Below are 22,420 nucleotides of genomic sequence, written 5' to 3'. Positions count from 1 at the left end.
GTGCGGGAGCCCCTCCCCGGGCTGAAGTGGGAAGGCGGACTCCCCGGTCTGTTCCCAGGCTGGAAACCGCCCCCGCCCCCCAGGCAAATCCCCCCAGAGGCCGAGCCGGCGCCGGGTCTGCCGGAGGAAGCGGCCGGAGACAGTGCAATTTCACGCGGCCTCCGGGGCTCGGGTTCCCGAGCTGGGTACATGAGTTACGGGGCTTTGCGTCCCGGGGAAACTGAGGTGGCATGAACGCTAGGCTAAAAAACAACCTCCCACTCGAAAAAACTGAAATACTCACACTACGAAAGAAGGAAAAAAAAAAAATCCCTCAAGTGATCCAACCGGCTAGGGGAGTTGAGTGATTTGGTTAATGGGCGAGGCCAGCTTTCTGGGGGCTGGGCTTCGGAGCGCTCTCCTTACCCTCAGTCACTACCTTTCCCCGGCCTGGGGACGTTTGGAATCTCGATCTCCTCTGAACCATCTCCGGGGGGAATTGCTGGAGTAAGACCCCTCCTTAACCCTCTTGGCCAGGCTGCGGGCTGGTGGAGCACCCTTGGGCGGGTGTCCCGGGCTACAACCATCAGGACTTCAGCCTCGCACGGGAGGGGGCGCGGCCGTGACTCACCCCCTTCCCCCTTCGCTCCCTCCCTCCCTCCCAGACAGACACCCTCCCCTGCCGCCCCGCTCCGGACTCTGACTCCGGCTCCAGTTGCAGTTTGCAACCTCCGCTGCGACCGCAGCTACCTATTCGCTGGCTGTTCAGGTGGCTTTCGCTTCGATGTCCTCCTAATCTTGGAGCCCCCGGGCCAGACTCGGCTGGGCTCCCTTCACCATCCGCTGGAATCATGAGGGCGACTGGGACTCTGCAGGTGCTGTGCTTCCTTCTCAGCCTGGCCCGGGGTTCCGAGATGGGCAACTCTCAGGCAGGTAAGCCGCGCGGAAGCCCCAGAAGTCTGGAAGCTGGGAGCGTGTGACCTGAGCGCTCGCAGACCCTGGGCAAGGAGTTCGGGCTCTGACTCTTTGAACTGGGGAGTGTGTGTGTGTGTGTGTGGGGGGGGATGCGACACCGGGTCTGCTCGCACCACCAAGGAGGGGACCGTGTGCCTCGGTTCTTGGAGTGGGCTGGGCAGGGACTGCATTCCTGGATGCCTACCCTTCTTCCCAGGGCGTCGCTGACCCTCTAATTGGTCTTATTCTGATTTGGTTAATGCAGAACAGTAGATTTACACTTGAGAGTCTTGGGAGGAGGGCGGGCAGGAACCCTTCTGTAAACGTAAGGAGCCTTGACTTGAAGGGTCTCAGTTTGCTCTCAGGTTCCCTGGCCCCCACCCCATCCCTGGTTTCAACAACCCCCCAGTTTCGTTGTTTTGCTGACAGGGCGGGGCTATGCAAGGGTTGGAAGTTGTTGTTTTCTAATGTTGGAAAAACAAGAGTGGCACCTCCTCTTCCGTGAGTGGGGCTGTCCTGAGAAGGCTAAGATTAACCTGAGGGCCAAGTCCAGGTGACATCAGTGAGAGGTCTCACAGAGGCTGGCTGCCTGCTTTCCCATAAGATAAGCCGGTCCCCCAACTTAACCAACGTCTCTTTATCAAGACCCAGGTCAATTCAGTTAACATGTTGGGCATCTATTACACACTACACTATTTCCAGGGTATTATACCCTATTCTGGGGCTGTGGGGAAAAAGACAATCAGACCTATTTCTCTCTCCAATCTGAGGTCACTTCTCCCACCTTCTGAACATTCTATTTTGTGAACTGGCTCCCAGACCCAACTTCTGCCCTCCCCCCATTCGGTGCCGTATGAGCCCTTTCCTACGGGTGTCTCTGGGACTACAGACACCTGAAGAACACCAGAGTTGGTATAATTAGAGTCCTGTTGATCTTGCTCCCCCCACCCCACCCCAAGATCTCTGCTTGGGGGTTGGCACAGTCAGTGCCCCTTCCCCAGAGTGGGAGTGGGAGAAACCACCTGTGCTTCCCCCACAGTTGCTGGGCCTAAATTTAGCCCCTGGGATCTTGAGATGTGAACACTCCCAGCTGGTGGAGGGGGTGGTCTGGAGACTGGAGGGGGAGGGGCCAGGGGAGTGACTGGAACACTGTTCCATCTGACTGTGCCCCCACCAACCAGAACCCAAGAGTCCGGGATTCCCACCACCCTCCTCAAGAGGCAGGGAGCAGGCGTGCTTGGTTGTCTACCCTTTATCTTCCTCCTGAGCCTCTGGGCATCCGGCCCTGTCTCAAGCCTTGTATAGCCCCTTTGTCCCCTTGTGTATGTGGCTCGGGCAATAGAGAGGAGGTATCTGAGGGGCTGGAGGCTCTTGGTCTGTGCAGTCAATACTCTCTCTCTACAGAGAAAGGCTCCGGCTTTGAGCCTTTGCTCCTCTGTGAGCGTCGTCCACCCTACCCCCACCCGGTATTTTTCAGTGCTTCCTTGCGTGATCCCCAGGTTGCTTGGTCCCTCCTGGGTGGTTGTTTATGCTCCCGTCCTGCCCGCCTGCGCCCTTTGCCCCTGTTTGTGGGATCTGGACTTTACCCTCAGGGTGGCAGGTAACTGAGACCTGTAGGGCTTTGCAAAGCACAAGACACAAAGTGTGCAAGGCATTGTGGGCAGGCAGGATGGACTGGCCCCTTGTAATGCTTCTGAGTATGGGTTCCAGGGCAAACACTATCTATTTCTGTGCCAGGGTAACTGTGTACATGTTTGTGTGTCAGTCGTACATGTGTGACACTACGCACGCACGCACAGACAGGTACACATCACTTCCCTGTGCAGATATCCTAGCTCCTCCCCTATCTGAGAAGGGTTGGCACCTTAGCTTGGAAGAGGGGTGTCCTGCCAGGAAGGGGACAGGGGTGGGGCTGTTCCAGAAATGACTAACCTTCCTAGTCTTTTATTTCAGCCCAAGGACCCTGGAGCTCCCAGGTTCCTCTGGGAGCTTCTAGCTCTTGCTGGAACTGGCCCACTCTTTCCATCATGGAGAGAGGATAGGGAAGATGATCTAGAAGGGGTCAGACTAGACATGTACCTAACAAGAGAAACTGGGCCTTCTGACACACTCTCTCTCTCTCTCTCTCTCTCTCTCTCTCTCTCTCTCTCTCTCTCTCTCTCTCCTGCCCCTGCCGCCTCAGGGAAGGGTGGTTAGAACAGGTGGTGTACCCCTTACCCCCACCCTCCTCTCCATGTGCTTTTACTGCACCACAGGAAAGAGCTCCAGGGAAGAGAGTGAAAGCCCAAAAACTGAAATGGCCTCTCCTCTGGGCTCTCTCCTGGAGTGCCTACTGGGGAACACTGCCATGTTAGCAGTCTCTTTAAAGAATCCTTCTGACGATGAAATTGGCTTTGGAGTGGAGGCTTTGTTCTGTCTCTCTCTGGGCTTCTCTGTTTGGTGAAAAGCACTCAGGGCTGCACAGTGGTGCCCGGGGAGCTGGGGCATGTTGGCTTAGGGGAGGGAATGAGAAGGGAGACCGGAGTTTGGGGAGGGGGAGGCCGCCAGTTCCTTATCGTCCAGCTTTAAAGACAAAGCTCCCATTGACCCCCCACCCCACTACCAGGGCTTGTCCCTCCAGTGAGGTCACTTTTCTAAGCCCAAAGCTCCGGGGTAGAGGGGAGTGCTGCTAAGGATGGGGTGTCTGAGGCAGGGTGGGGCAGCCCCCTCCTCCTGGAGAGAATTGCTTCATTGTGGGCTGAACTGTGGCCCCGGGCACTGCCCCCACCCTCTGCCCCCATCCCACCCTCTGCAGACACAATAGGGGCTGTGTGCTAGCCCCAAAGAGATGTTTATTCCAGGGCTAGAGAGAGGCAGGATGGGGGCAGAGAAGTAAGTGCCTTAGTTGAGGAGAGGGTAAATGTTCCTGCCTAAAGTGTCCTTTCCAGGGAGAAGAAAAGCCAAGCATGTCTTACTTCTGTATTAACCCCTCAGTGCCCAAATTAGTGCCTGAAGGAGGCACAGTGGGGGCTCTGGTGAGGAAAAGTACACATTCCACCTTCCTGTTTGGAACGGTGAGGGAATCAGAGAGGAATCTTGTGAGAATGAGAAGCAAGGGGGCCCTTGGAGGCCTTGTCAGGGTAACTGGAACAGGGCTTTCATGACTGGGGACACCTAGCTTACCTATCTTCCTCACCTCCACTTTTACAGTGTGTCCTGGGACTCTGAACGGACTGAGTGTGACCGGAGATGCAGACAACCAGTACCAGACGCTGTACAAACTGTATGAAAAGTGTGAGGTGGTCATGGGTAACCTGGAGATTGTGCTCACAGGACACAATGCTGACCTTTCCTTCCTGCAAGTGAGTATGCACAGCCCCTCCCTCAACCTGTCCCCACTCAGCCCCATAGAGCAGGCTTGCCCTCCCTTGAGACCACCCTTTGCTGCAGTCAGCATTGCTGCAGTCAGACTTCCTAAGACTTGCACACTGTAGCTGTCTTCAGACACCCCAGAAGAGAGCATCGGATCCCATTACAGATGGTTGTGAGCCACCATGTGGTTGCTGGGATTTGAACTCCGTAAGAGCAGTCAGTGCTTGTAACCACTGAGCCATGTCTCCAGCCCGACTTAGTAGCTCTTAAGGCTCAAACCTAGGGAGACAGTATGGGGTGGAGTGGAGCTGGTGTTCTGGTCCTATAAGCAGGGGTATCTAAAAGCTGGCCACCAGGAAGGGAGAGAGCAGGTGGCGTTCTGTCAATCAGAATTGTACAGTAAGCCACCTGAGGACCCAGAGTCACCCTTCTCCTGTTATGACTCAGAGAAGAGATAAGTGGGGAATGTAGATCTGTGCTCATTTCTGTGGCTTGTCTTGGCTCACCAAGTGGCATAGTACTGTGACAGCATATCCCTACATATCAGGGAATTCAGAGCTGGGGTTTAGCTCAGTGGTGGGGTGCTTGCAGAACATACATGAGGTCCTAGAATCAGTGCCAAGTTTGGGGTTTGGGGGAGAAAAGAAAAGAAACTCAGGGAAGCTGGACACAGGACGGGAGTCAGGGGCAACTGTGGTACCCTGGTAGAGAGTACTCACCAAACATCAAGGGCTTGGTGTGGGGGCGCACACTTTGATCCCAGCACTCGGGAGACAGAGGCAGGCAGATCTCTGTGAGTCTGTGGCTAGCCTGGTTTACAAACAGTGAGAAACCAGGTCTCAAAATAAATAAATAAATAAATAAATAAATAAATAAATAAATAAATAAATAAATAAAATAGATAGAGTTAAAGAAGCCGGAGGCCTGGGGTTGGGGATTTAGCTCAGTGGTAGAGCACTTGCCTAGGAAGCACAAGGCCCTGGGTTCGGTCCCCAGCTCTGAAAAAAAGAACCAAAAAAAAAAAGAAGAAGAAGAAGAAGCCGGAGACCTTTTGTCCTATTCACTGCTGTGGTCTGCTCTGTCACAGTGGATCCGAGAAGTGACAGGCTACGTCCTCGTGGCCATGAATGAATTCTCTGTGCTTCCCTTGCCTAACCTCCGAGTGGTCCGGGGAACCCAGGTCTACGATGGGAAGTTCGCCATCTTTGTTATGTTGAACTACAACACCAACTCCAGCCATGCTCTGCGCCAGCTCAAGTTCACTCAGCTAACAGGTGAGTTTCTGATGCTCCCTTCCGGTCTCGCCCCTGAGCCTTCCTGCCAACAGGCACCTGGGCGATGACCCAAGACCGTTCCCTCTAGGTTCATCTGGGTGCCCCTTGGTGGTCTAAAAGTCCACTACTCTTTAAGCAGTAGCTGGCCCCAGGAGGAAGCTGGGGGCATCTGGAGGAAGGACCTTATGTGATGGCGGGGTTGGAGTGGGAATTGGGTCTATTGATAACCCTCCTTCCCTGGAATCCTTTGCCCCAACCAATTGGAGAATGTAGGGGTTAAACAGCCTGGGCACTCGCTGCTCTCCCTGTCTCAGTTGCTTAGAAAACATTCAGGTAGGCCTAGGGGATTGAGCAGGACGTCCTGCCCCTCCCCCACTGGCTAAACCGGATCTACACAGGTGTCTGAAGAGGCGGGAGATTCTTTAGCCTGACTCCTCCTCTTTGAGAGCCAGCTTTTCTTGAAGTGCGAATATTATTGGTAGGAAGACATAGAAGGGGAGTTGTGCTATAATTTTCAGCCTGTGACTTCTCTTCCCACCACAGAGATTCTGTCAGGGGGCGTTTACATTGAGAAGAATGACAAACTTTGCCACATGGATACAATTGACTGGAGAGACATTGTGAGGGTTCGAGGTGCTGAGATAGTGGTGAAGAACAACGGTGCGAACTGTAAGTGGATGCCATCAAGGCGGCTCACCTCGCCCCAGCAAACCGGAGCGGCTCCTTTCCCATCCCTACTCCATTCATTCCCTCATCTGAACCCACCTTCCTCAAACAGTCACCTCAGACCATTGACCCAAGAGCCTGTCAGCCAGGACCGGGTCAGTCTCCTGGAGCCCAAACCAATGGATCAGGAAAAGAGGCAGAAGTTATCTTGGGTGCTAAGCAGAGAAGCCAGATCTTTGGATTAGCTCCCTGTTGCTCTTGCCAGTATAATATCCCCTACTGCTCCAGTCCACTCAGGCACAGAATTGGCTTGTCTGGAAAGAACCAAGTTCCTGGGATGGCACCAGGCTGAGACTGGCATCTGCCCCAGTCCCTCCCTTTCAGCTGCCCAGTGGGTAGTGTGGAGGAGTAGCTAGCCCCGCCCCTTGTTGACAGGTTCACTTGAGCCCAGCCCTGCTCTCCCAGGGCAGGGAGGGACACAGCCCAGGGCTTTTGCTTCCTGGGATTGAGGTTCCTGTGTGCTGACATCATACCTTGTTGATCCAAGCAAGCCTTTCTCAGCTCTGATGGTCCGGTGTGTCCTCTTGCTTCCCAACCAGGTCCACCCTGTCACGAGGTCTGCAAGGGACGGTGCTGGGGTCCTGGACCGGACGACTGCCAGATATGTGGGTTTGAATTTTCTTGTGAAAAGTTAAAGCTCACATCCTCCCATCCCCATTACCTGTGCAATCCTGCAAACACTCAGAATGAGTGAATTTAGCCCTGAGCGTCGTGTATTCTCTCTTTCCATAGTGACCAAGACTATCTGTGCCCCTCAGTGTAACGGTCGCTGCTTCGGGCCCAACCCTAACCAGTGCTGTCACGATGAGTGTGCTGGGGGCTGCTCTGGACCTCAGGACACAGACTGCTTTGTATGTAACGGTACCGCCAGCCTGTGCGCTGACGTGGGGTTACAGGCTTTGGGACCGGGAAGGGGTCTGTGGAAAACATAAATTCTAGGAGTCTTTTACATTCCCAGGCCTGCCGACGCTTCAATGACAGTGGGGCCTGTGTGCCCCGGTGTCCAGAGCCTCTTGTGTACAACAAGCTAACGTTTCAGCTGGAACCCAACCCCCATACCAAGTATCAGTATGGAGGAGTCTGCGTTGCCAGTTGTCCCCGTAAGTGTCAGAGGTGGGAAGGACAACCAGAAATTAGACACAAGAAGTTTGGGATACTAAAGGGATTAAGTTAGGTGTTAACTGGGGGACCTAGATGTGATCATGTGACCTCACCTAGTTAGTGAGTGACATTTCTGTCAGTGCCCGCCCCTCCCAGGCTTTGGGCAGGGGCCACTTGGAACAGTAACGAGCTAAGAGGCCTGGGGCTGCACCTCAATTGACAGTGCTTCCCTAGCAGTGTGTGTGAAGCCCTGGGCTTGATAACTCCAACACCATAGACACTGGGTGAAATAGTGTACTGGAACCCCAGCACTCTGAGGTAGAGACAGGAGGATCAGAGACCCCAGGTCATCCTCCGCTCCATGAAGATTTTGATGCCAGGGCTAGAAACATAGCTCAGCAGTTGAGACCAATGGCTGCCCTTCCAAAGGACTCAGTTCTTAGCACCCACATAAGGCAGCCTGGAATAGCCTATAATTCTAGGGGATATCACACCTACTCTGGACTCCTTGGCTACTAGACACAAATGAGGTCTACACACATACATACATACATACATACATACATACATACATACACACATATATACACACATAAAGTAAATCTTTTTCTTTTTTGAGATGAAAAACCAATCATTTTTTTTTTTTTTTTTTTTTTTGGTTCTTTTTTTTCGGAGCTGGGGACCGAACCCAGGGCCTTGCGCCCTAGGCAAGTGCTCTACCACTGAGCTAAATCCCAACCCCAAAACCAATCATTTTTAAAATTTTATTTATTTTTATTTTGTGTGCATTGGTGTTTCATCTGCATGTATTATGTCTCCGTGAGGTTGTTAGATCTTGTAATAGGTGTGACCTGTCATTTGGTTGCTGGATTTGAACCTGGTCCTCTGGAAGAGCAGCCAGTGCTCTTAACTGGCTGAGCCATCTCTCCAGCCCGCAGTCAGTGCTCTTAACTGCTAAACTCAGCCCTTAAATTTTTTTTTTTAAAAGGGCTTGAGGCCTTATTAAGAACAAAAGAGCGTCCCCAGCTCAAAAAAAAGAAAAGGAAAAAAAAAAAAAAAAAAAAAAAAAAAGAACAAAGAGGGGCTGGAGAGATGGCTCAGCGGTTAAGAGCACTGACTGCTCTTCCAGAGGTCCTGAGTTCAATTCCCAGCAACCACATGGTGGTTCACAACCATCTGTAAAGAGATCTGATGCCCTCTTCTGGTGTGTCTGAGACAGCTACAGTGTACTTATGTATAATAAATGAATAAATCTTTAAAAAAAAAAAAAAGAACAAAGAGACTGTCTCATCTAGAGGACAGACCTGAGGAACCCTAGACTATAGGTGGGGTGAATCCCAGGGCAGAGTGGAGAGGAGGGGCAGCGCAGAGGAGAGGTCTCAGTGCTTGGCTATCCCTCATTTCTAATGGCTTTCTCCTCTTTCCTAGATAACTTTGTGGTGGATCAGACGTTTTGTGTCAGGGCTTGTCCTCCTGACAAGATGGAAGTAGATAAGAACGGACTCAAGATGTGTGAGCCTTGTGGAGGGCTGTGCCCAAAAGGTGAAGAAGTGGGAGGCGAAGAGGCAGAAAGTGGGGAGAACTTACACCCAGTTTCTTCTGTGAGGCGACTCAGAACCCAGCACTGAGACCATTCTGTATTTGCAGCCTGTGAGGGGACAGGCTCTGGAAGCCGCTACCAGACTGTGGACTCAAGCAACATTGATGGGTTCGTGAACTGTACCAAGATCCTGGGCAATCTGGACTTCCTCATCACCGGCCTCAACGGGTTAGAGCTTCCGCTTTTCCACCTCGAGTCACAGCCCTATCCACCACACGGTCCATTTCAGTGCCTTAAGTCATACGGCCGACTAGAAATGTAAATCATGGCCAGGTGCACGCCTTTGGTCCCAGCACTCAGGAAGCAGAGGCAGGTGGATCTCTGTGAGTTTAAGGCCAGGCTGGGCTACAGTGGGAGTTCTGGGACAGTCAAGGCTACACCGAAAATCCCTGTCTTAAGAAACAAAACCAGGGGTTGGGGATTTAGCTCAGTGGTAGAGCGCTTGCCTAGGAAGCGAGGCCCTGTCTGGTCCCCAGCTCCAAAAAAAAAAAAAAAAAAAAGAAACAAAACCAACCAGACCAAAAAAACCCACCAAAACCAAACCAACCAAACAAACAAAAAACCAATATAGAAATGTAAGACAGGAAGTCTTAGGAGCTATAAAGGGACCGAGAGAATACGTAACTCCACCTTCCACCAAGCTCCAGCCTGGGTCCCTCATGGACATCCTAACCATCCTGAGCAGCCCAGTCTTACAACCGAGAGGTGACACGGTTCAGGGACAGTGTTTGTTCCCTGAAGGGTTTAGCAGCTCTTCCTTAAATTTAAATAAAAGGAGGCTGGAGAGTCAGGTCAGTGGTTAAGACCATGCACTGCTCTGAGGCTCACAGCTGTCTGTAACTCTAACTCAGGGATCTGACGTCTCCAGCCCCAGTGGGCACCTGCACACACACACACACACACACACACACACACACACACACACACACACACACACACACGAAAAATGATGATGACCATTGTCTGGTTTTTTTTTACTTTTTTTTTTTATTTTATGTATCTGAGTATTTTGCCTACATGCATGTGTCTCTGCAACACGTGTTTACCCGGTACCACAGAAATCTGAAGAGGCTGTTGAATCCCTTGGAAGTAAACCCTAGCCTTTTGCAAGAGCAGCCAGTGTTCTTAACTGATGAGACATCTTTCCAGACCTGCTTTTCGCTTTTGCTAGTTTTGTGTATGTAGACATGTGTGTGCATGTGTGTAGACATCTATGTGTGTAGGCGTGTGTATATGTATATAGATGTGTATGTATAGATGTAGACACATGTGTATGTATGTAGGTGTGTGTGTGCGTGCGTGTGTGTGTGTGTGTGTGTGTGTGTGTGTGTGTGTGTGTGTGTGCGTGTGTGTGTGTGCCACAGTGAGTGTGGGACTCAGAAGTCAGTGTTTGGGAATCTGTTTTCTCTTTCTACCCTGTGGAGCCTGGGACTAACCCAGATCCTTAGGCTCTGCTAAATCAACCCGGTCTGCTCACCCATCTTGCTGGCCACCTCTTTTAATTTTTTTTTTTACATAGATATACATTTAGAGTAGCCCTTAAATTGTAAAAAAAAAAAAAAATGACATTTTCCACCCATGCTTTACCCAGATTCCCCTAATATTAGCATAATATAGTGCTTTTATTTAATTTTTTTATTCTTTGGGTTCTTCATAACAGGGTTTCTCTGTACCCCGGCTGCCTTGGAGCTTGCTTTGTAGACCAGGCTGGTCTCGAACTCAGAGATGCACCTGCCTCTGCCTTCCAAGTGCTGGGATGACAGCCAAGCACTGCTCTGCCCAGATACATGTTTTCTTTGTTTGTTTCTTTTCATCAGTTCTCTCTTTTCCTCCTTATACACAGTTTTCGCTCTTGCTTTTTCAACTAAATAATGTCCACACTCATAGCCCAGGCTGGTCTTGATCTTGCCACCCTTGTTTAGCCTCCTGAGTGTTAATGTTGGGATTATAGGCATGTGCTTTATGGACATGGATGGTTTGCCTGCGTATATGCCTGCGCATCATGTGCACGCCTGGCGCCTAAGGCCAGAAAAGGGTGTCTGACTCTCAGGCTGGAGTTGCAGACAGTGTGAGCCACCATGAGGGGTTGTCGGGTTTGCACGGCCAACAGTGTCACTGGCTGCGTCAGCCCTTGAACACTCCTTTTCTTTTTAAGACGATCCAGGCCTCTGTATATGTCTGTTTCCCCAGCCACCCACATGTCCCCATGCAGTTCTGTGTCCTTTAGATGAAGACTGACTTGGGAGCCAAGAGGCTGTGTTATATAGAAAGGCAGCTTGACCAGAGCGCTGGGGAAAACATGGACATCTAGAAACCGTGTTTTGAGGTGTGGTGACCACTGAGTTGTCTCTCTCCTTTGTTGACAAGTTTTTACTGTTCTCTTAGTGACCCCTGGCATAAGATCCCCGCACTGGACCCGGAAAAGCTCAATGTTTTCAGAACAGTCCGGGAGATCACAGGTGAGGAAGAAGGTGGGCTTCCCCTGCTGGAAGGGGCAGGTGACACAGGGCACACCTTACAGTTAAACCACTTAAAGACAGTCACGCTTGGAGTTTGAAAGATAGCTCAGTGGTTAAAAGGACTGTCAGGGGGCTGGAGAGATGGCTCTGCATTTAAGAGCCTTCCATCTGGAAGAATGGTCTGCTCTTCCAGAGATTCTAGTTAATTCCCAGCACCCACATGGTGGGTCACAACCATCTGTAATGGGGTCTGATGGCCTCTTCTGGGCATGCAGGCACACATGCAGGTAGAGCCCTCATATGCATAAAATAAATAAAATCTTCAAAAAAAAATGGGGGAGTCACATTCCAGAGCACAGGGAGGCAGGTTACTGAGAACCTTATATGCCTCTCTCCGACCCCTAGGTTACCTAAACATCCAGTCCTGGCCCCCTCACATGCACAACTTCAGTGTTTTTTCCAATCTGACAACCATCGGGGGCAGAAGCCTCTACAAGTGAGTAACGGGCGTGGAGTGTGGAGTTGGTAGCAAACATCCCTAGACAGTGAGGTGGGCATGGGCATCTCGTTATGGTAGACAGGGCATTTCTCAACCAACAGGCCCTAACAGTCTGCTAATATAGCGAGGTGGAAAGGCAAAATGTCAGGATAATCCCAGATGTGGTTAATTCCAGCACGGACAGGAGGACCACAGCTAGTTCAAAGACCAGCGTGAGCCAGGTCTCAAGTTCCAGACCTGCCTCATTTATACGCCAACACCTGCCAGGAGAGGTGACTTCCTCTCTACAGGCCTACTTAACCTGGAGCGAATTGGCTGAGTGAAAGTAAACCCCCTGTATGTCCAATTTTCCCTTTGCAGTTCACCTCCTAATTCTGACTCCTTATTCCAGCCGGGGCTTCTCCTTGTTGATCATGAAGAACTTGAATGTCACATCCCTGGGTTTCCGGTCCCTGAAGGAAATCAGTGCTGGGCGTGTCTACATAAGTGCCAATCAGCAGCTTTGCTACCACCACTCTCTGAACTGGACCAGACTGCTTCGGGGGCCCTCGGAAGAGAGACTTGACATCAAGTACAACCGGCCTCTGGGAGAATGCTGTAAGAGAAAGGGCCTCCCGGGAGTGAGAACAGGGGTGAGAGGATGTGGAAAGTAGGAATAGGTTTGAGGGAGCGAACCGGTGGGGAGGGAGTGGGAGGGTGGGGGCAATAAGGAAGAAGCATTCAGAAGGCTTCCTGGGTACCCTCAGAGTCTTCCTAATGTGTCTGTTCTTTTCCAGTGGCAGAGGGCAAAGTGTGTGATCCACTGTGTTCCTCTGGGGGATGCTGGGGCCCAGGCCCTGGTCAGTGCTTGTCTTGTCGAAACTACAGCCGGGAAGGTGTCTGTGTGACTCACTGCAACTTCCTGCAAGGGTACAGTGTGGACAAGGCCAAGAGGGTGGGAGGAAGGCCTAGGGACAGATAGAGTAGTCCAGGTTCTTTATTTATTATATATAAGTAGACTGTCACTGTCTTCAAACCCACCAGAAGAGGGCATTGTATCCCATCCCAGATGGTTGTGAGTCACCATGTGGTTGCTGGGTGTTGAACTCGGGATGTCTGGAAGAGCAGTCAGTGCTCTTAGCCTCTGAAACATCTCTGCAGCCCCATAAACTGTGTTTCTTTCTCCCTTCCCCTCCCTCTCCCTCTTCATCTCCCTCCCCTCCTCCTACCCTTCCCTCCAGCCTACTCACACTGTAATCTTTTTGCCTCAACCTTTTAAATGCTGCGATTACAGCTATGTCTGTCTTGTTGTGTGTGGGTGTGCATTTGAGAGAGCAACAGACAGAGAGACAGAGACAGACAGACAGAATCTCATGGTCCTGACCTAGAACTCGCTATATATACCAGACAGGAGTGAAAGAGCTCTTCCTGCTTCTGCTTCCTGAGTGCCGAGATTAAAGGTGTGTGCCACCATGCCTGGCCCTCTCTTGCTCTCTTGTTTGCTGGCTGGCCTGCTTGCTTTTGTTTTTAGACAGCACCTCACTCTGTAACCCAGGCAGGTCTTGAACTCAGGGAAAGATGGAAGCCACCACACCTGGCTTCTCAGCTTTCTGCTTGTGCCTTGGTGGGCATGAAGTAGAAGGTCTTCACTACAGGTCAAGGGGACGAAGGGCAGAAGTGATCCTTCCCCATGTCCCCCACTACAGGGAACCCCGGGAGTTTGTTCATGAGGCTCAGTGCTTCTCCTGCCATCCAGAATGCCTACCCATGGAGGGCACCAGCACATGCAATGGCTCGGTACAGTAGCAGCCCTGTGATCTGTAAGGGAGATGGGGAATGACCAAATTTCCAAGTCAGACTGGGGAAGTCAGATAGCCCTGGAGTTTGTACACAGAGGATGTTGAGGGGATGGGCTGACCCTTACTGGGAGGACTGGAGTTAACCCTGAGAGCTCATTCTCAAAGAGCGTCCTTCTTCTACTCAGGGCTCTGACGCTTGTGCACGATGTGCTCATTTTCGTGACGGGCCCCACTGTGTGAACAGCTGCCCCCATGGAATCCTAGGTGCCAAAGGTCCAATCTACAAGTATCCAGATGCTCAGAATGAGTGTCGGCCCTGCCACGAGAACTGCACCCAAGGGTCAGTGATGGGATGGAAAAGAGGGGCTAGGGAGAGGGTGGGAACCCAGAATTAGCGTGTGGAGCAGCAAGAAGACAGGCTGACTGCTCAAGACTGACTTCCAGCTCTAAAGGCCGGGGGGGGGGGGGAAGGGAAACTCAGCACGAGAGTACACCATGCTTAGGGGACGCTGGAATAGGCTCACTAGAGAGCCGGAGATGGAGGATAGGACTACCGAGGAGGAGAGGGGCGGAGGCCCCTGTTTGGAGGTAGGTGTCCGGCTTCGGGATGAGGTGCCACAGTAGGCTTGCTCCAAAGCAAGCCTTTATAGATGGAGGCTCTTGGACTTGGGCCTCTATGGTCTTTAAAACTTTTCCCCTAATTATGTTTATTTATTGTGAGTGTGGGAACTATGTGTGCTACGGTGTGCATGTGGAGATCAAATGACAACTTGAAGAAGTTAATTTCTCTCCTTCCCTTACCTGGGTCCCAGGGATCACACACAGGCCCTCAGGCTTGTCAGCAAGTGTGTTCGCCTGCTAAGCCATCTCGTTGGCCCAATCCTCTGCTGTCTACTCACTAAGAAGGTGATTTCCTTTTCTAGGTGTAACGGACCAGAACTACAAGACTGTTTAGGCCAAGCAGAGGTGTTGATGAGGTAAGACTGGCTTGGAAATTGTGGAATTCAGGAATGCTTGGGAGAAAGGTTAGGGGAAGAGCAATGCTATTCCTCTGCCTTTTAAAGTTTTATGTGTATCTGGTTGTTTTGCCTGCATTTATGTCTCTGCTCAGAAGAGGGCATGAGCCATTATATAGGTGTTGGGAATTGAACACAGGTCCTCCACAAGAACAGCCAGTGCCCTTAGACGCTGAGCCTCTCTCTAGCAGCTCACTCTGCCCTTTTAAGTTTTATTTTTTAGCCTGGCGGTGGTGGTGGTGCACACCTTTGAACCCCGCACTCGGGAGGCAGAGGCAGGAAGATCTCCGAGTGCAAGGAGCAGCCAGAGCTACACAGAGAAACCCCGTGTAGAAAAAAAAGGACAAAAATATTATTTTTTACATTTTGGTTTATTTTGTTTTTGTAACAGGGTGTCGCCATATAGCCCTGCCTGGCATGAAACTTGCTGTGTATGCCAGGGTGTCTTATAACTCACAGACATCCTCCTGCCTCTGTCTCCCAAATACCAGGATTACAGGCTTGCAGCACTATATCTATCTTTGAGAAGCTATTTATCTTACTTTATGTGTATGAATAATGCCTGGCTGATGTTGTGTGCACCATGTGTGCCTGGTGCTCAGGAGACCAGCAGAGGGCGCTGTATTACCTTGGATCTTAGAATGGTTCTGAGCCGCCGCGTGGGTTCAGGGAACCAAACCTGGGTTTGAAGCTCTGAACTGCTGAGCCATAGCTCCAACCCTCCCCCCACTTTCAATAATATTTCTTATTTATTCTTTGGAAATGTAATACAATTATATGATGTCCTTTGATTATACCAGTCCACCATTATCTCCTTCCAGCTCACCCCTGCGCCTTCACCCTGATCCTTCCTGATTTCCTGTCCTCCTTTTCATTGTTATTAATAACACCCCGGGTCCCTTTAGCGTCACCTGTATGCACTGGATAAGGGACTGTCCACTAGGGTCGTTCTTCCCTTTTACATAACAGTCCACCATCCCTGGACTCAAGAGTCCCGGCTTCTCGCATTCTCTTCCTAAATTAACTTACACCGTCTTAGAAGGGGAAGCCCCATATCTATTGACTCCTTCAGTGCTCGTGGACATTAGTAGAGACGGAGCTAACCCAGATGATGCATAAATGACATGCGTGAACCCAGGATGCTGACCTTCTCTGTATCCCATAGCAAACCTCATCTGGTAATAGCGGTGACGGTGGGACTGGCCGTGATCCTCATGATTCTGGGAGGCTCTTTTCTCTATTGGCGTGGACGCAGGATTCAGAACAAAAGGGCTATGAGACGCTACTTGGAGCGGGGTGAGGTGAGTACTTAGGGAGGTGTCCTTCGCAGTATGCTCCCAGGGGAAAGCGATGACCCTTAGTTCTCTTACGTGGTCCCTTTCTTTGAGGGGACAGCGTAGAGCTATGGATACGGCTCAGAATGCTTACCTAACATGTATAAGGGCCCAGGTTCAGACCTAGCCACACGCATGTACACGTGCACATATATGGACACACCAGACCATGAAGGGGGAAGATGTTCTCATCTTGGTTTTGCTGTTTGCCACAACACTGAAGAAACTGCTTTCCTTCTCTGTGGCTCCATTCACATACCTTAGCTACAGATAGTGTTCATCCTTCCAAGATGATGGATACAGCGGCATGCGCAAGCGCTTTGGAAGCTTAGGCTTTGGTACGTGGCAGTAATCCCGGCACTCAGCCAAGGCAGGAAAGATTGCCCTGAGTTCATCTGATCTACACGGCAAGCCCTCATCTTAGAGGAGAGAGGAATAGAAAACAAGAACTAATCTTGTTTGAAAGGTCTTTGGAGTCTGGTGCCACCATATCTCCTCTGCTCCCTTCTCCTTTGAGAAGGAAACTGGCCCTCTTGACCTTCTCACCAGCACACTTTCTTCAGTCCTACTGTCTCCGGAAGGGCATGCTGTTCCTCAGTAAAATACGAAGCTTTCCAGGACTAAAGATTTCTCTCCTTACCCTGGGCTCTCTGCTCTGCTGCCCTCGGCATCCACAGAGACAGTAGGTGAGACTAGGCTTGTGGGAGTGGGCTTTTCTGAACAACTCCTTCCTGTCCACTCCTCAGAGCATCGAGCCTCTGGACCCAAGCGAGAAGGCAAACAAAGTCTTGGCTAGAATCTTCAAAGAGACAGAGCTGAGGAAACTTAAAGTGCTTGGCTCTGGCGTCTTTGGAACTGTCCACAAGGTGAGTGACTCTTCGGGAAGTCTGGCAAAGTGGGGACAAGATGGAGGGAGAAAAGGGAGAAAGGTTTTGGCAAAAGACTGTCTGAAAAAGAGTGATTTTTTTTTAAACCTCCCTCCACCCCAAACTTTCCAGGGGATTTGGATTCCTGAGGGTGAATCCATCAAGATTCCAGTCTGCATTAAAGTCATCGAGGACAAGAGTGGGCGCCAAAGTTTTCAAGCTGTGACTGACGTGAGTTATAGAAAGGAATTCTTTGTGCCTCTAGAAGAGAGGCGGTGTTGGTCCAGGCATGGAGGCGTGTGATCTTGTGTTGGCAAATGGTGTGTTAGCTCTGTCTCAGGCATGCTGTGTTTCAGTGCTGAGGACCTCCGGATGGGTGTGCTTTTGCAGAGCATATGCGAACCCGTTACTTCCTGGCTAACAGGAAGTTACATATATTTTGCAGCACATGCTGGCCGTTGGCAGCCTGGACCATGCCCACATTGTACGGCTGCTAGGACTGTGCCCAGGGTCATCTCTGCAGCTTGTCACTCAGTACTTGCCCCTGGGCTCCCTCCTTGATCATGTGAAACAGCACCGTGAGACATTGGGACCACAGCTGCTACTCAACTGGGGAGTACAAATCGCCAAGGTGAGGGGGGGTTCAGGGGAGCTGCAGCAGCTGGAGAAGGTCAGGGGTGACGTAGGAGGGCCAAGGGTTTGAGGTCCGGAGAGCTGTCCTCAGGGTGTGGGCAGCTGCTCTTGCCCAGTGGCTGACTTCCCCAACCGTGAGACCACCTCCCCCTCCAGGGCATGTATTACCTCGAGGAACATAGCATGGTGCACAGGGACCTTGCGCTCCGGAATGTGATGCTCAAGTCACCAAGTCAGGTCCAGGTGGCAGATTTCGGCGTGGCTGACTTGTTGCCACCAGATGACAAGCAGTTGCTACATAGTGAGGCCAAGGTGAGGCGCCAAGGGTGGGGTGGTTGGGTGGTGGGAGCATGGGGCTGAGGGGCTCTTTCTGAGATAGGTAAATGAGTCGTGGCAGATTTGAAGAGAGGGAACTTGGAGTTTTAAAATAAGGAAGTCTGTGAAAATTGACTAGTAACACCTTTATCTTTAACCTTCAGACTCCAATTAAGTGGATGGCCCTTGAGAGTATCCACTTTGGGAAATACACACACCAGAGTGATGTCTGGAGTTACGGTAAGCACCCCTATGTCAGTACCAGCTCAGGCCCCCCTTTTGTGTCTCCTCTTAAGAACTAGATGCCTTCAATCCTTGTATTTTTTTTTTTTTTTTTTTTTCCGGAGCTGGGGACCAAACCCAGGGCCTTGCGCTTGCTAGGCAAGCGCTCTACCACTGAGCTAAATCCCCAACCCCCGCAATCCTTGTATTAAAGCCAGGTCCCCCCCAGCACCATCACACACCCCCTTTCCCTTCGTGCATGTATCTGTTTTTCATAGTTACCACTTAATGTCTTCCTGTATCAGGTGTAACAGTTTGGGAGTTGATGACCTTCGGGGCAGAGCCCTATGCAGGGTTACGACTGGCTGAAATACCAGACCTGCTAGAGAAGGGAGAGCGGTTAGCACAGCCCCAGATCTGCACCATTGATGTCTACATGGTCATGGTCAAGTGTGAGTAGGCCACTGACCCTAGCCTTTTCTAACCGCCTTCCTCCTTTCTCTTCCATGGCTCTGTTCTCTCTTCTGACTCAACCTTCCACATCTCTCCCCAGGCTGGATGATTGATGAGAATATTCGCCCAACCTTTAAAGAACTAGCCAATGAGTTTACCAGGATGGCCCGTGACCCACCAAGGTATCTGGTCATCAAGGTGAGTGGGGACTAGAGAAAGTCAGAGTGGTTTAGGGAACAGACTTATGGAGAACGAGAATCCACCTTGACGAATGTCTACTCCTGTAGAGAGCGAGTGGGCCTGGAACACCTCCTGCGGCAGAACCCTCTGTTCTGACCACCAAAGAGTTGCAGGAGGCAGAGCTGGAGCCAGAACTGGACCTAGACCTAGACTTGGAGGCAGAGGAGGAGGGCCTGGCCACCTCCCTGGGTTCTGCCCTCAGCTTGCCTACAGGAACGCTCACCCGGCCACGTGGGGTAAGTCTCCTAACTGCACAAGATTCTGCTCCGTGGACCCCCATGAATCCACTCAGAATCACCACTCATCAGCCTCCCCACTAGGAATAGATTTCTTCCTTCGTTTTAACCCTTTCCTTTCCTTTCTCATCCTAGAGCCAGAGCCTTTTAAGTCCCTCATCTGGGTACATGCCCATGAACCAGAGCAGTCTCGGAGAGGCTTGTCTGGTAAGATGTGCTGGCTTGGGTGTTATGGTCTTGGGTTTATAGAAATGTGGAGATGTTTCGAATCTTGAAGGTTTACTCAGCGTCCCGCAATGGAAAAGGCCCTACCTGAACAGCTGCACCTCCCTCAAAAACTGGGCATGTATATAATCTGTGTAATCCTTATATTGCTTCCCGTGACTTTTCCTCCGTAGGATTCTGCGGTTTTGGGGGGTCGTGAACAGTTCTCCCGTCCCATCTCTCTGCACCCAACTCCACGGGGGCGTCCAGCATCAGAGTCATCAGAGGGCCACGTGACAGGCTCTGAGGCTGAACTCCAAGAGAAAGTGTCAGTGTGTAGGAGCCGAAGCCGGAGTCGGAGCCCGCGGCCTCGTGGGGACAGTGCCTACCATTCGCAGCGACACAGCCTGCTTACTCCTGTGACCCCGCTCTCCCCACCAGGGTTAGAGGAGGAGGACGGCAATGGCTACGTCATGCCAGATACACACCTCAGAGGTACGACTCTTCCAGCGATTTTCTCAAATCTTCCTCTAAGCTTTTTCTCCGAGCTCCCCTTAGTTCCTTTACCTTCTCTGATGACTCACTCACTCCCATTCCTTCTGGTTATTTCTACAAAGTTCTATACGTACTTAAGAGTTTCTCTCACCCGTAGGTGCGTCCTCCTCCCGGGAAGGCACCCTCTCGTCCGTAGGTCTCAGTTCTGTGCTGGGTACTGAGGAGGAAGATGAAGATGAGGAGTATGAATACATGAACCGGAAGAGAAGGGGTAGCCCTCCTCGGCCCCCCAGGCCTGGCTCCCTGGAAGAACTGGGTTACGAGTACATGGATGTGGGTTCAGACCTCAGTGCTTCTCTGGGCAGTACACAGAGCTGCCCGCTCCATCCCATGGCCATCGTGCCCTCTGCTGGCACAACTCCAGATGAAGACTATGAGTACATGAACCGGAGGCGTGGTGCGGGTGGCGCCGGAGGGGACTATGCAGCTATGGGGGCCTGCCCAGCAGCTGAGCAAGGGTACGAGGAGATGCGAGCTTTCCAGGGGCCTGGACATCACGCCCCCCATGTTCGTTATGCCCGCCTCAAAACTCTGCGTAGTTTAGAAGCCACCGACTCTGCCTTCGACAACCCCGATTACTGGCACAGCAGGCTTTTCCCCAAGGCTAATGCCCAGAGAACGTAAACTTCTGCTCCGTGACGCTCTGCGGGCGTGTGGCGGCAGCTAGTGCCTCTTCGAGGGTGCCCCTTCCTCGTCCCTCTCTCTGAGGTCCCACCTCCATTTCTCCAGTCCTGTACAATGCCATCCAGTTCCTAGAGACTTGTCAACATATCCCCGCAAACTTTGCGGTCCGTAGCCCTGTGTGTCTCCTCTCCCAACCCCGTTCCTCCGCTTCCTCAGGGACTCTCCCTGGAGATATGAAGGATTGCTCTCTGGACCCTTTTGCTCAGGTTCTTACTCATGGGGATTAGACTCTTAAACGTCGCCTTTCCTCCCCATCAGACTCTGAAGAAGGGGAGAGGAAAGTACACATTTTATGAGACTTTTAATCCCAGGGGAAGATTTAGAAGCTTAAAGCTTTGAGGAATTAAAGTTAAGAGTAGATACCAGTAACTATGAACTGAACATTTACTGTGAGCTAGGCACCTTCATGCTGAACTCTGCCTACAGTGTCTCAATTATAATCTTTCCAGTTTTGTGAGGTAGAACTGATCCCACGTTTCACCAATACAGAGTCTTTTTGAGTGTTCCAAGATAGCCAGTAGGCCCCAGAATCTGTGAACAATATTGAATCCTGTGGTTTGTTTTTTTTAATATTTTAGTTGGTGTACAAAACTAAGTTCTGTGTTTAGTGACTTTTCCATCTTAAATAAGAACTTATCGTTCCTTTTAGTTTGAGGTGCCACAGCAGAGGTTGTACTAATTTTTCTATTTTTCTAATTTAATGGATTTTTATTATAGACATTACCATATGATCCCCTCCCCCATGTGAAGTCAAGAACTTCCACATTTTCTCAAAGAAAACACTTCTCTTTGACATGTCTGAGTTGGCATGACTACTCCTGCACTTTGGGCCTGTTTTTAGATAAAATGGGTCTTTGAACACAAGTACTATGGTATTGCTGTCACTCGATCTAATAAGCAGGCGGGTAATTGAGTACAGAGCAAGTAGGTTATGCAGTGTGGGCGCACTAGGCAGAGGGATGATTCATCTACCAAGTGGAACAGGAAAGGGTGTCTGTGACTTCATCGTGCTACTCAGAATGGCGTACGATGTAAACTGTAGGGATTATTTATTTCAGGAACTTGTCATTCAGCATTTTCAGATTGCAGTTGATCACAGGTCACTAAGACTCTGGACAGACAGCAGAACCTCAGAAAATGGGGGACTGAGCCTTGAAGAAATAAAGCAACAGGTCCAGGATTCAAGATCTTCCCAATTCTCATCCCTGTGCTTGTACTATAAAGTGTTGTGTAAAGCTGGGTCTCACTCTGTCAACTGGCCTAGGACTCCACACACAGCAACCCTAGCTTCACCTTTTGAAGGCTGTCCTACCAGCGTATTATGCACTGAATCAAGCAAATGCTACCAGCCACTTTTCCTCCAGCACCCAGGCCTCTCATCTCAGGAAGGAGCGGAGACTACACAGAAGGACAAGTAACCAGGCATGTTTGTGTAAGCCGCCGGCCATACATGTTGCAGATACATACTCCTCACAAGCCAATTCGCAAAGGTTCCAAGACTCGTATTTTAGGAGCTGTTCTCAACCAGTAATGAGATGGGATAGAAAGAGGATCCACCTTCAGACCTCAGTCTTCCTGGATGGGAACTGGGGGGAAAGATGCTTCTTGTACCATTAAAGTTTTTTTTTATACTGTCTAAATAAAAATGTCAACTTTTTTGATTGTTTTTGTGTACTCCTATGAAGTGAAAAATGCATGAGGACGTTCCTTTTCTTGGCTTCTTAGCAATGGATGGCTTTCTCTGCTTCTGACACTCTGTAACAAGTAATGTTCCCAGGCTTTTATTTGTATGTTTTTATTTTTATTTTTAAAGATTTATTTATTTATTGTATATAAGTACACTGTAGCAGTCTTCAGACACACCGGAAGAGGGCATCAGATCTCATTACAGATGTTGTGAGCCACCATGTGGTTGCTGGGATTTGAACTCAGGACCTCTGA

The 22,420-nt window shown here is 50.7% G+C and overlaps 1 protein-coding gene across 1 annotated transcript; it reads left to right on the top strand.

Annotated features, from left to right (window-relative positions):
- The first annotated feature begins 654 nt into the window (after positions 1 to 654).
- Erbb3 (erb-b2 receptor tyrosine kinase 3) lies at positions 655 to 22,259 on the top strand. Its single transcript, XM_032909155.1, has 28 exons — positions 655 to 912; positions 4,123 to 4,274; positions 5,372 to 5,558; positions 6,102 to 6,227; positions 6,824 to 6,889; positions 7,017 to 7,135; positions 7,243 to 7,384; positions 8,814 to 8,927; positions 9,033 to 9,153; positions 11,371 to 11,444; positions 11,850 to 11,940; positions 12,335 to 12,540; positions 12,720 to 12,852; positions 13,629 to 13,719; positions 13,907 to 14,061; positions 14,645 to 14,698; positions 15,903 to 16,038; positions 16,818 to 16,937; positions 17,070 to 17,168; positions 17,383 to 17,568; positions 17,727 to 17,882; positions 18,050 to 18,125; positions 18,413 to 18,559; positions 18,661 to 18,758; positions 18,848 to 19,036; positions 19,172 to 19,243; positions 19,435 to 19,735; positions 19,893 to 22,259. The coding sequence occupies exons 1-28, from the start codon at positions 831 to 833 to the stop codon at positions 20,417 to 20,419; spliced, it is 4,020 nt and encodes a 1,339-aa protein (XP_032765046.1). The 5' UTR covers positions 655 to 830; the 3' UTR covers positions 20,420 to 22,259.
- Positions 22,260 to 22,420: the final 161 nt, after the last annotated feature.

Source organism: Rattus rattus, chromosome 1, assembly GCF_011064425.1.
Source record: "Rattus rattus isolate New Zealand chromosome 1, Rrattus_CSIRO_v1, whole genome shotgun sequence".
Taxonomy (NCBI): domain Eukaryota; kingdom Metazoa; phylum Chordata; class Mammalia; order Rodentia; family Muridae; genus Rattus; species Rattus rattus.
The sequence above is the reverse complement of the archived record's forward strand: the minus strand, read 5'-3'. Positions and strand labels throughout refer to the sequence as shown.